Source organism: Vigna umbellata, chromosome 1 (assembly GCF_029865625.1).
Source record: "Vigna umbellata cultivar VRB3 chromosome 1, Vumbellata_1.0, whole genome shotgun sequence".
NCBI classification, from domain to species: Eukaryota; Viridiplantae; Streptophyta; class Magnoliopsida; order Fabales; family Fabaceae; genus Vigna; species Vigna umbellata.
The window spans coordinates 85,889,227-85,902,523 of NC_142165.1; the positions used below are offsets into that span (position 1 = coordinate 85,889,227).

The 13,297-nt window shown below is 36.6% G+C and overlaps 1 protein-coding gene across 5 annotated transcripts; it reads right to left on the reverse strand.

Annotated features, from left to right (window-relative positions):
- Positions 1–718: 718 nt before the first annotated feature.
- On the reverse strand, positions 719–12,397 carry LOC124821426 (ubiquitin domain-containing protein DSK2b-like). Of its 5 annotated transcripts, XM_088104570.1 has the most exons (9): positions 11,987–12,397; positions 8,461–9,207; positions 7,623–7,843; positions 7,434–7,544; positions 7,016–7,074; positions 2,301–2,329; positions 1,694–1,729; positions 1,640–1,647; positions 719–1,137 (listed from the first exon to the last, which is right to left on the reverse strand). In XM_088104570.1, exons 1-9 carry the CDS (start codon positions 12,207–12,209, stop codon positions 1,060–1,062), a joined length of 1,512 nt encoding a protein of 503 aa, XP_087960696.1. In that variant the 5' UTR covers positions 12,210–12,397; the 3' UTR covers positions 719–1,059. The 5 variants fall into 5 exon arrangements, with proteins under 5 accessions (XP_087960696.1, XP_047149257.1, XP_047149255.1 ...); XM_047293301.2 differs by having other exon boundaries at positions 1,640–1,729; positions 2,301–2,332; positions 8,464–9,207; positions 11,987–12,392; XM_047293299.2 differs by having other exon boundaries at positions 1,640–1,729; positions 2,301–2,332; positions 11,987–12,392.
- Positions 12,398–13,297: the final 900 nt, after the last annotated feature.

The following is a 13,297-nucleotide window of genomic DNA, read 5'->3' on the forward strand; positions in this document are numbered from 1 at the left end:
TTACGACCGAGCATATCCGTAATTCCGTATGTTATCAACTTATCAGTGAAACTCGAGTACAGTGAATTAGAGCTCTCAGTACCAGTATCTCTCGTTTTCTTTGATTTGTTACTGGTCAAGTTTAGACTTACCCTGAAAGATAGTATATACGCATTAACAGAAAATTTACAAAACTTCACCGTCTCAGAAGCCCAATCTCTATCTCTGCACAATGTAATTAGGTTATTGCTTCCTATACCCCGTCAAAATGTTTTCCATAATAGAAGGGGAAGATTGCTTTTCAGAAAAAAATCCAAAATTGTTTATTGTGTTCCGGAAAATAATTGCCGGAAGTGACAGGGTGCCGGAAGTAACAGTCATGTATAATTAATACGAATAAGCAACTTTCTTTGAAAGAAAAAAGTCCCATTAACATTGTTCCCTCATTCTCAGAATATTTAGGTCGAAACTTGCCTCGAAAGATCATGAAACATTTGCATTCACAGTGATAAAGGTAGATGTAGCCTTTTTGTTGAGTGAATGGAGAATAAAGTTAGAAATATTATAACATTACGGTAACCTAGACAAATTTATGAGATTTTCAACTGCTTGGTTCAAACTAACATGGCCAAAGTAGAAACAAATCAATCGGAGCTCCCATCAGATTTTATCATTTGGTAGTTTTAACGGATAGCCTCGTGTATCCCTTTCCTCACTTGTCAAATCAGTAGTTATGGAGTTATTAAGCATTAACAACCAAGTATAAATATCAATTAATTTGAAATATTTAAGATCTCCAGCTGCGTCTAAAACTAGTTTCAATATATAAGTATGTACAAGAAGGGAATTGGACCATTGGAAGGAACAATGGTAGTCCAATGTATAAACCTACACCGTTTCAGCTCTGACCACTATAATTTGGACAGACTTCTGATTTTATTTGAATACCCAACAAGGAGCTTGAAAATTTATCTCGGAAAAGACAGAAGAAAACTTGCAAACATTATTGTTACTGACCAGAGTTCCCCAATAGTCGTTCAACTGCTGCATGAACATTACCCGAAGTAGCAACAAGAGCTCTTATGTTCTCTTGTGTGTCAAAGAATCCCATCTCTTGAAGCTGTGAAAGTTGGGAGGCATACAATTGCTCTGGTGGCTCTGACAAGACAACAAAGTTAAAGGCTGAGTAGTATAAAATATAGGTAATAATTTTGGGGCATTTTTAGTAAACCTTATATTTTGAATGTTTATAAAGCAGTACTGTTTAAAAAATTTCAAATTGGATCCTTAATGTTAAATTGGACTAAATAACAATATTTGAGACTCCATATCATAAATATCTAATAGAATCCTTCTGTTCAGCTTACTGTAGAACTTCAAATTGCTCCTCCAGTGGCAGGAACTTAATTGGAAATCGGAACTTCTTTAAAATAAGGGACCCAGTTATGAACACAGGGGCCTAACTAAAAATCCTCAAATAGTATAGGGAGCTACAAATCAATATAATCTAGCCCAAGTTTGGGACTAGTTTTCTCTGGAATTTTTTTTTTTCAGAAGCTCTCAGGATACTGAACAAAACAGAAAAAAAAAAAGAGAAATTCTCCAAAATATGTTAACCAAACACAGTTATTTAGAGAAAATATAAGACAACAATGCTTACCATTTGATCTATTTGGAACAGCTAGGCTACCTGCTCCAAGTCCACCAAACATACTCGATAACATCTCCAATCCCAAGTTGTTCATTGGTCCTACCAATAAAATCATTCCATAGAAATTTCAATTAAATAGTAGATTGTATATTTGTAATCAAATGGCAGTTGCATAATCCAAAACAGCCACCACCTAATTTGACTCCCCCCCTTTTTCTTACTAGGGATACAATCAGGCCAAAAGAGGTTAATGCATCTGGTCAGTCTAATGGTAGCTCATGAACCAAAGGGTCATAGGACTTTACAGAAAGGTAAATCTTGTTATCAAAGGATTTTAAGCAGTAACCTCCGCCACCCAAACCTAAATTTTGTGATTTATGAACCACCTAAAAATCTGAGCAAAGGTGGTCATTATTAAACTACAACCAAAGACCAAATTCACATTATTATTTTAAGAACAGAAAAAAAAAAAAAAGACCCTGCTAACCTATTTACCACCTCAATTACCTTGTTGGATTGTTTAACCACTTCATTACATTATAATTCATAACTAAAGCACGAAGGATCATCTTCAGAGATGATTCAGCAATTTTAATAGACAATGCAATACCATAGCTGTAAATAGTTTATATCAACAAAAACCAATAGAATAGAGGGAGGACTTGCATACCAGTGCCTCCGCCGGTTTGACCAGATTCCCTGCTGAAGCTTAGCAGGTTAATAGAAAATCAAACAAGAAAAAAATTATGGGAAAATAAATTAGACAAGGACATGCATGGATGTTGTATTTTAACAAATTATGCCAGACCAAGCACAACTGATCACCAAACCAATCCAATTGATGACACCGAAACATTAACTATGTCATCCTCCACACCAAATCAGGTTATTATTAAGTCAAAGGGAAAAATCACCTTCAAGAGGCAGTGTTGAATGCATATTTTGTTAGAAGTGCAACAACCATATGGTTAAGTGATGAGGCCCGTATGGAGATGAAGCCCAAAGAACCATTGGCCCATTCTTATTGGGAGAATACTGATCCTAGCAAGTGAAAAGTGTACATGAGAAGAAGGATCAAAGGCATGATGCAAGGATGCTGAGCTAGCAGGGGTAGTAGGATCAAATCCCACAAGGCTGTTAGGGGTTGTTATGGTGAGAGAAAGAGAAATTCTGTTATATAGGATGTTTAGAGAGAGAGGGGGGGGAGGAGGAGAATGTTTTGGGTATAGAGAATCATCTTGATTTCTCTGTATAGGAGCTCGGCTCTGGGCAATTGGAGCCTCACTCCTTTTGTATTACCTATCTCTTCGTGAAGCAGGAGCTATGGTGGGTTGGGCCGTCAAGACCCGCATTTTGGGTCTTGTAGCCAAGCCCAAGGAAAGGCTCATTTGTATGGTGGGAAAAGTAATTTAGGTGTGGACTGAAATTTCAAAAGGGATGTTAAGAGCAACCTTAGAGGGGGTACATCTAATGGGCCAGGCCTAAAGAATGAGATGGTAGACAAAGGGAGACATGGGCCACGAGATAAGGGCATAAGACATTTATCCTATCAGGAGCTAAGTGATAGAAGGCAAAAAGGATTATGTTTTAAGTGTGGTGGGACCTACCACCCTTCTCACACATGTCCAGATAAGCATATAAAGATAATATTGGAGGAGGGCAATATGCAAGATGAAGAAGAGGTTGATAGCTCATCACTTGAGGGTGACGAGACTGATGATGACGTAACCAAAGGAAATTGCAGCATTTTAAGCCTCCAAAGTTTAGTGAAGGATAAGTCCACCCATTCCCACACTCTAAAATTGAGGTAAAATTAAAGAGGTTCCTAATTTGATTTTGGTTGATGGTGGGGCAACCCACAATTTTATTTCCCAGAAACTAGTGGAATCTCTGGATTGGGAACGTGAAAACACAAGGGTTGTGTTGCCGCTTGGTGGTGAAGCTCGATGGAGGAAATTTCAAAGTGGATGCCTATTTGTTTGAGTTGCAGGACATTGATATGATATTGGGAGTATCATAGCTGGCATCATTGGTGGAGCTACTAATCAATTAGGGAGATCAAGTCATGAAGATCAAGACTCCAGAAGGCATTCAAATTCTGAAAAGAGTGATGTATTCTAAAAACGTCCCTACAATGTTAAAGGTGATGATTGAGGACAAATCTAAGGTGCAAGGGAAGGACTTGTCAGAACTCTCTTCAAAGCAATGTGAAGAATTACAAAGGTTGTTGGGCCAATTTGACACTGTCTTCCACGACGCCAAGGGATTACGTCCAGTGTGACCAAAGGAACATGCAATCACGTTGTTCCCTAGGGAAGGGCCTATCAACATACCCCCTTATCGTTATCATTATCACCAAAAAATTGAGATAGAAAGACAAGTTCAAGTATTGTTGGAGGATGGCCATATTAGGCCTAGTCAGAGTGACTACTCTAGCTCAGTACTATTGGTAAAGAAAAAGATGTTTCTTGGAGTATGTGTTAATTTCAAAGCATTGAATAAGGTCATCTTACCAGAAAAGTTCCCAATTTCAATGATTGTATAACTATTGGATAAGTTACATCGGTCTCGTTTCTTTTTGAAATTGGACCTTAAATTTGGATACCATCCGGTGAGGAAGAAAGAGGAGGACACTCACAAAACAAATTTCAAATTGATGAACGCCTTTCAGGTTGGTAATGCCTTTCAATTTGATGAACGCCCTTTCAACCTTTTAGGCCCTCATGAATGAAGTTTTAGGTCGTAGATGCAAAAGTATTTTCTAGTCTTCTTCGATGACATTTTGATATATAGTGTGGATTGCAAGACTCATTTGAGTCACTTGGAGGAAATTATGGGCATCTTAAGATCCTACCAACTCTATGCTAATAAAAAGAAGTGCTTATTTGGTTAGAAAAGTGCGGAATACTTAGGCCAATTTATTTCCACAGGTGTAGGAATGAACCCAGCAAAGGTTCAATCAAAGTGTGCAAGAGTGGCCTATTCCAAAATGGAAAAGGTGTGCATGGCTTCTTGGGGTTAAGAGGTTATTATTGAAAGTTCATCAAGAAGTATGAGAAAGTGGCCACACAGCTCACGAATTTGACAAAGAAAGATGCATTTTGTTGGAATGCAAGTGTTGAACAAGCCTTTGAGGAACTGAAAAGAAGGATTACAACAGCCCCAGTGTTGGCACTTCCTAATGGCCCTTGCTCTGTCCATACAGCATTGGTGTCCATATTTGTTAGGGTGCAAGTTTGGGGTGTACACTGATTAGAAGAGTTTGAAGCAACTCTTGCAGCAGCATGTGACGACTAGAAGCCAACAAAATTGGTTGGCAAAGCTATTGGGATATAGCTTTGACATAATTTACAAACCGGGCCATGAGTATCGGAATGCAAATGCTCTGTCAAGTAGCATTGAAGAAGGTGAATGCGTTCAATGGTCTATTTTCTATAATGGGTGGACTCTCAGATCACTAATTGTTGAGATTCATTCAAATGAGAAATTGAAAAAAATTGAGGAAGTGAAAGTGGATCCTCAAGTTCATCCTGAATATAGTTATCAACATGGAGTTTTGTTTTATAATGGTAGATTGGTGCTTTCTGAAAAATCAACTTGGATTCCAGTTTTGTTACAAGAGTATCATTCCACACCACAAGGTGGTCACTCAGGTTTTTTTAGAACCTATAGGAGACTTGCTGAAAATATGTACTGGAAAGGGGTGAAAGCAAAAGTTCAAATATTTGTGAGGACTTGTGATACATGTCAAAGGCAGAAATACTTAGCTACTGTCCTTGGGGTTTGTGAAGGAGGTAGTTTGTTTGCACAGTGTTCCAAACTCAGTGGTAAGAGACCATGATTCTTTGTTTATGAGCCAATTCTAGAAGGAATTCTTTAGAGTACAGGAGACTACTCTAAAAATGAGTATTGTTTACCATCTGCAAACGGATGGACAAACAAAGGTTGTAAATTGTTACATAAATTACTTTATTTTTTATCAACCAAAAGATTGGGTGCACTAGATTCCATGGGCAAGGTATTGGTACAATACTACATACCATGTTTCCACAACAACATTGCCTTTTAAAGTTGTATATGGTCGTAACACCCATTTTGGTTGTGTCCAAGGTGAAGTTCGAGTATAATCAGTCTAGAGGGAATTGTTGAACCGTGATAAGGCTGAAACAATTAAAAATTCATCTACAACGTACTTAGGTAAGGATGAAAGCTCAAGCGGATGAACATAGGCAGGAAAGAAGTTTCAAAGTGGGGGAATGGGTATTTTTTCAGCTAAAACCTCACTATCAACATTCAGTAATGGCGAGAATTTGTCCTAAACTATCTGCAAGATATTAGGGACCTTTTGAAATCTTGGAGAGTGTTGGGGTTGTGGCTTATAGACTACAGCTTCCACAAACTTCAAGGATCCATCCTGTTTTCCACATTTCTTCAGTGAAGAAGGTAGTGGGTAATTATTTTGTGCAACTTGAATTACCAACTAGATTGGAGGGAGACAATGAAATTCAGTGGGAACCCATAGCGGTATTGGCTACTCGTAGCATTTGGAAAGCTGGAGATAGAGTCAATCAATGACTCGTGGAGTGGAGTGGAAGGGCAATTGATGAGGCCACTTGGGAAGATGAGATCGTGTTAAGGAGCCAATTTCCCATTCTTAGTCTTCAGGAAAAGACTGTTGTTGTAGGTGGAGGCAGTAATGAGGCCTTATGGAGATGAAGCCCAAAAAACCATCGGCCCATTCTTATTGGGAGAATGTTGATCCTAGCAAGTGGAAAGTGTACACGAGAAGAAGGAAGAAATGCATGATGCAAGAATGCTAAGTTGGCAGGGACAGTACAATCAATCCCATAAGGCGGTTAGGGGTTGTTATGGTGAGAGAAAGAGGAATTTCGTTATATAGGATGCTTAGAGAGAGGGGGGAGGAGGAGAATGTTTTGGGTATAGCGAACCATCTTGACAGTGAGATATGGAAACAACCTCTCTGCTTATGCAATGGTGAAGTTGTGTACAATGTTAGATATTCATATTTCTCCTTCAATTATTTTTATATTATGTTACGAAATCTTGGTTTTTAAGCATAGTATTACATAAGTATGACCAGAAAAAAGAAGTCATAAATGAATTGTTTTTAGATAGTAGTCATAAAAAAGACAATCCCAAAATGCCCATACAACCACTTGTTTATGGGATGTTAAATGACATATCTTGGCCAAAACGATCAACAGCAATGGTTGTGCTAGTTACTTGAAATTTTATCACTCGAGCTTAGCAAACAACTAAATTGGTAAGCGAAAGGATAGACTTCAATACATTCAGAGTTTATTTCTTTTCATTTCATTAAAACGAAAAGAAACATGGAAAGGTCGGTATAGCAACAGTACTTACCGTGTTGACTGCTGCTGACCAAGCTGAGACATAAGAGCTTGCTGGAATGACAAGAGTTGCTGCCATTGTGCCATAAGGAATCTATTAGAATATCATCTGAAGCTAGGAATTATAGAAAATAGTGGGCAATATAACCGCTATATATTAGATCACAATTTATAGAATAAATTATTCTACTGCAAGCCTGCAAATAAATAATTAAAAAAAAAAAAACAATTTCCAGATGCTTAGGTATGAGGGTTTTCATTAACAACCATTTTGACCTATGCTGCCCTTGGAACAATTATGCCTTGATGCTGATTATTTCTTTCATACTAAGATTCACTATAATTCATCAAAGAGGGACTGTAACCAAACATATGTGGCAAAAGATATTCTTGAAACCCACTACCAGACATAGAACTTTAAATATGTGTACCTGCAATGTCTCAGGTGATGAAAACATTCGAAGGAATTCTGGATTTTGCATTACGTCTCTAAGAGAATTTAAATCAGGCATGCCACGCTGCTCGGTATTAGCACCCAGAATCTAAAATGTAATTAAATATCAGAAGGATAAATTCAACATATGTACATAGCATTTGTACTAGGTATGGTTTGTAAATACCTGATTCAAAGTTTGTGGGTTGGAAAGCATACTTTGCATCATTTGTGAAATAGCTGGATTTTGCATTAACTGGGTCAATAAAGAAGCATCTGGCATGGCATTGCCACCCAGCATGTTTTCAAGGTCTGGCAGATTAAGGCCGCCTAAGCCAGTAGGTCCTTGCTGCCTGGCATCCACACCAGTAGTCGACGACCTTCTGGTGTTATTTTGAGCACCTCCAGCTACAAATACAATGGTCGCCATCAATAATGACAATGAGTCATATTAGTCACAAGCTGAGGCACATATGATGCATGTATCTATCATATACAATACATATCATATATGGTAATACAATTTTTTCAAATTTATATAGGATATGATACGTTTAACATATTTATATATGTAACAAAAATAGTAAGCATAATAAATATATAATTGCAATTCTGTAAATCCAAATTAAGAACATACTTCTTAGACATTACTAGACCAGAAAATATAAAACTACTTACTACCTTTTTATAAATAAGGGCAGTACTTATATCAACCTTATACCTCTCTTTGAAACCATCCATAAAAAAGATAATTTTCCTCTTTGGTACACGAGCAAACAATTATATATTCCTACATATTCATGATTGTATGTCTCATGCACTTGTATTGGATTTTGGTAAAAAGATTATGAAGGTATCTATGCTTCAATATGTATTGATGAAGGGACTAAGAGAACCAGTATTCATTATAGATATATGAAAGTACAAGGTTTTTGATAAGTCACAAGCAACACAACATTGTAGTCAGTATTCTTAATACAGACAAAACATATCAGCAAAAGGAATAATTTAGTATCCAAACATACTACCAGTAGAGGACCAAGGATTTGGAAGTGGGTTAGTATTAGGTAAGGGAGAACCAGCAGTTGCTTCAGAACTAGTAGTTGAGGGATTAGTTGATTGGTCCCTGGCATGGCCACCATGAGTCCCTGAAATTGCTGCATTATTATTTCCTGTATTACCAGCCATTGTAGTGGCATTCAAAAATGGTTCTTGAATATTTTCATACATGCGCCTCAGCATGTTGAATCCCTCAGGAGAAGATTCAATATTGCTCATTGCTCTATCTGTGTTTCTCATCATTTCACGCATGATCTCAGGGTTCCTTGTAGCTTCAAGGGTCTGACGAAGAGTACTAGGATCATTAAGTATGTGTGCTAACTCAGGGTTTCGATCCATCAGCTCTTGCATCTGTGGATTATTCATGATAAGATTCCGCACTATCTCAGGATTATTCATTAGATTCTGCATGGCAGGCGAATTCATTATTTCTCTCACTAAATTGGGATTTGAAAGAAATGGTTGCTGCATCTGCTCTAGATCAGGAAATCCGTCACCAAATAAAGCATTTCCCCCAGTCCCATTGATACCTAGTCCAGGGAACAGTGAAGCTCCAAAGCCAGGCCCTCCTAAACTCCCACCTTCATTCGCAACAGCACCTCTGGCGTTATTAGTGGCGGTATTGGTATCAGTGCTGCTAGTACTGGTTCCACCAGTTGAATTAGTATGTACAAAACCACGAACCAAATGGACAGTGTGATCTGCCTCCAATCCTATAAGGTCAAATAGAAATCAGAGTTATGTTCATTCATTTGAGAAATGCATTCTTAAGAACCTTAGTTCAGTACGAACAGATGTGGGCTGTTTTTTAAGAGCACTACATAAAACTATCTTTCTGCCTAATACAAGCCATGCCAGCCAAACATTCTGAGAACTGTCAACAAATTAATCCTACATTACTCTACACCACACATATGCAAAGAAGAGATATGATTAAAAAATATTAGCAGTTTTCAACAGAATTATGAGTATGATAGTATTATTTAAGGATCCTTCCATGTGTAACATAAGAGCACTGGTTAAATAATTAACAAAAATTTAAATGTCTTTATCAAAATTCAGAGTAACACTTTTCATAAAGGCATCCCACTTTGATTCCATACCCAATGTCCTAAGGGACCTCATTAGCATTGTCCTTGATGATATGCATGTAACATCATTATCCTAATTCCATTTTACCTATATCTCCCTTATAAATAAACATTAAAATAATCCATCAAACACAAATTCAAACATTCAAATCTCAAGCCTTCAAAGAAAAAACATTTAAATAAATAACACCAGTGTTATCAATGGTGGATAGTGGAATATGCAGGAAGGCCAAAATTCCAACATATAAACACCTGCCCACAAATGTCCATCACACAATAGCGGCCATGGCACCACCACTGAACAACATTGGATAACAAGCATAATTATAATTTATAAGTGATAACAATGTATCATGATGTGCAGATACAATGCGTATCACATATGATGTGTATCCGATACAGAATTATGTTTCTTTGAAAATAACATGATATGGTACAAGACAAATATGTATCTAAAAATGTATACAAATTCTAAAAACATAATAAATATATACTTGCAATTGTGCAAATCCAAATTAAAAAATCACATTTCTTAGACATTATCAAAATAAAAAATTATAAATTACTGCCAATGTAAAAGTATTAGCGCTTCATAAATTGGATACTTAATCAATAAGTATCGGTAAAGTATCCTTGAGTACCGGATATGGATATGGATATTGATCAGATACAGAGATGGATATGGGCCAGATACGTGACACAAATTGAAGTATTAGTGTATTATCATATGACAGGATGCAAACTCCTGCTGAATGGTAACAATTAGCTTACCTAGATAAATTACCAAGCATTGGGTATGTCAATTTCACTAAACAATTAAGGATACTTCACTGGCCCACTGATTTTCTTACACAATTGTTTTGTTTAAGCCTTAAACAGACCTAACTAAATTACAAAATCCATCCCCTGCATTCTTCGTTAACAATGAGATCGTGAGAAATACACAATGTGAGCAAAGTAACATAATACTGAGATGCAGAACAAAACAACTCAGCACAGACTGGAAGAAGAATAAAAGAAATCAAAGGCTAGGTGATTTATCCAAACGTATCACCTGATATAGCTTTAACCTATTACTTTATAATTGTCAAAAAATAAATCAATCTCCTATATTGTGGTAAGGAATAAAATACATAAGATTATTTCATTTATTCAAATGTGTAATCCCAACATAGGCAATTATTGGTCCAAGAATATTTTGGCTTCATATCTACTTTATAATTTAAATGAGATCTTTAAAAGTAAAGCAAGGTTGTTTGACAATTTTCATTTCTTTTAATTTAGAAGATAGGACTTTAGGGCGAGCAGCAAAAAGACAGAAAGAGAGCAGGAAGAGAGAAAGGAGAGAATGAGAGAACAGAGACATAGAGCCGGCTTTTTTTTAAAATGTTTGTTATTTCTCTTTTATTTTAAAAAAGAAAATTAAGTTGCATATGTGTCTCAAACAATGTCTTTGACTAAACTATTTTAAGGAACAAAAAGACCAACACCATCAACAAAGCTTTGTCCCAATACGTGACTCACCACACAGATCACATGACATTATTTAGCTTAGTTAAAGACCAAATCTTCAGGATATGTTAGTACTATGAGTCCTTCCTATCAACTTCCTCCAGTCTCTTTCATGGTCTCCATCTCCCCCCTGGTTTATCTCTCCCCTTTTTCATGAGACCGAAAATCATGACACCAACTCTCCTCATTGGTACCTCTAATAAATATCCAAACCACCTTAAACTATTCCCTTATCTTATCACTGCCACACCCATAGCTTGTTAGGATCCAATTCCAAGGAATTTGACCTGAGTCCACATCGTTAGTAATGGAATTCTGGAGAGCACTTAAAGGAATTTGATTTGAGCTCTTATCACAACTGCCTATGCTTTCATTTTCAAAGCTAATCTCAAGCCCAGGAAAAAATAGAGAGTTGTATTAGGTCCCTCACGCCGAACATGGATCACTCACGACAACCTTCTCAAGGAAAAAGCAAATTCAAAAAGAGCAGGAGAAAACACCACGACAATTGAAACCTGCGACTAACTGAACCCGGTTTCCTTGTATCCTTTCCATCGAACCTTCATTCTCTTTAGTAAAAAGGGATAAAAAATAGACCCTCAATCTCTCTCAGGCCGAGAAATAACACCCCTCGCTTCCATCTCCAACACCCCCTCCACCCTTAATCCTGATGTCATATTCCCTTTGAAATCCTATCCATCATAACGTAACACATATCCACTTCGACTTTGGCCACTATATTTGACTAATCAGCCACGTAAATACGATCAGAATCGCATAAACACCTTCGTAAACCAAACAGAATTTATAAAAGCGACTCAAACACCATCAATTCATAAAAAAATCATATGCATAAAAGAAAACACCGGCGTATGGGTTATGGAAATACCGTAGCTTCGGAGGGTTTGATCGTCTTTCAAAATGCGACCCTTGTAAATGAGGCGTTGTTGTTCGACGGGTACGTCGCAATTGCGAGCAACGAGATCCTTGAAAGAACTAACGATGGAATCAACGGAAGTCTGAACGGAAAACTTAGAGCCGTTAGAGCAGCGAACATTGATGTTGACGCTGACTCCTTCGGATTCCTCGACAACGGCACTGTCACCTCCCATGACGTCCTTCGGGGAGGCGCGTCACTCGGACAATCTCGCAGTAATTGAATTGAAAGCGAAGGAAAAAACGAGCCCTAACCCTAGAACATGGAAAACTAGTGCGTAAACCAGAACAGAGAAGAAACTCCGCCCGCTACCAACAAGAGACAAAGTTCAGCGAAAGGGATGAAATAATAATTAATGAAGAAAAATAGAATAACCAATAGAATATACTATAAAAGATGTTGGAAACATTTTCCTTCTAAATAATGTATGATTTAAAAAGTTTAATAAACCTCCAAAAAAATCATGTCATATATATATATATATATATGTGTGTGTGTGTGTGTGAGAGAGAGAGAGAGAAATGTTGAACAAATAATCGTTTATTGCATCATTAACATCATTAACGTCGTCTTACTCCGAGAACTATAATGTTAATAAACATCAATGTAAAAATAAAAATTTAAAATTGGAGGATCAAAAGAAGCACTGTATACAATTTTGAGGACTAAATATATCTCGTTTTTACAAAACTTTCAAAAAATAATGTCACTTAATTAAATTCGCATGACAAATGTTAAATAGATCAATGTTTGTTACCTCGTCACCATCACCAACATCGTTTACTCATGAGGATAAAATTAACATATTGTAAAATCAAAAGGAAAAAAAAAAGAAATTTTGTACTTGGAAGACGAAAAGAAACAATACTTCCAATTTGGAGATCTGCAAACATATTTAAACTATCTTTTAGAAAAATAAATAAAGAATAATTACGAGAGCTACTAATATGGTTAAATCAATAAAATCAATGTTCTAAATTTTATGTGAGAAAAATAATAAAATGTTCATTACTACAAATATTTTTAACTTCTGAATGATCGAGACTATAAGAGTAGTGTTAATATCTTTGTAAATAAGTTTGATGTCAACTATTTGTGCAAGAACCAAGGTATCATCTTGAATTTTTTTCATTATGAAGATACATCTCAAATTTCAAGTAATTCATCTCTCACATAAAAAAAAAAAAAAAGATATAGGGAGGGTTTAAATATTGTCTGCGAGTTGATTTTTTATCATGTTCATGCAATAACAATAAGACTATA

Excerpts from the sequence above, each read along its gene's own strand:
- LOC124821426 (XM_047293299.2), bottom strand. The coding sequence starts at position 12,209 with ATGGGAGGTGACAGTGCCGTTGTCGAGGAATCCGAAGGAGTCAGCGTC. Across the intron at positions 7,844-8,460 it reads TCCTTGGTCCTCTACTGGTA|CTGGAGGTGCTCAAAATAAC; the intron begins GTATGTTTGGAT and ends TTGTATTTGTAG. Across the intron at positions 7,075-7,433 it reads CATCACCTGAGACATTGCAG|CAACTCTTGTCATTCCAGCA; the intron begins GTACACATATTT and ends GCACAATGGCAG.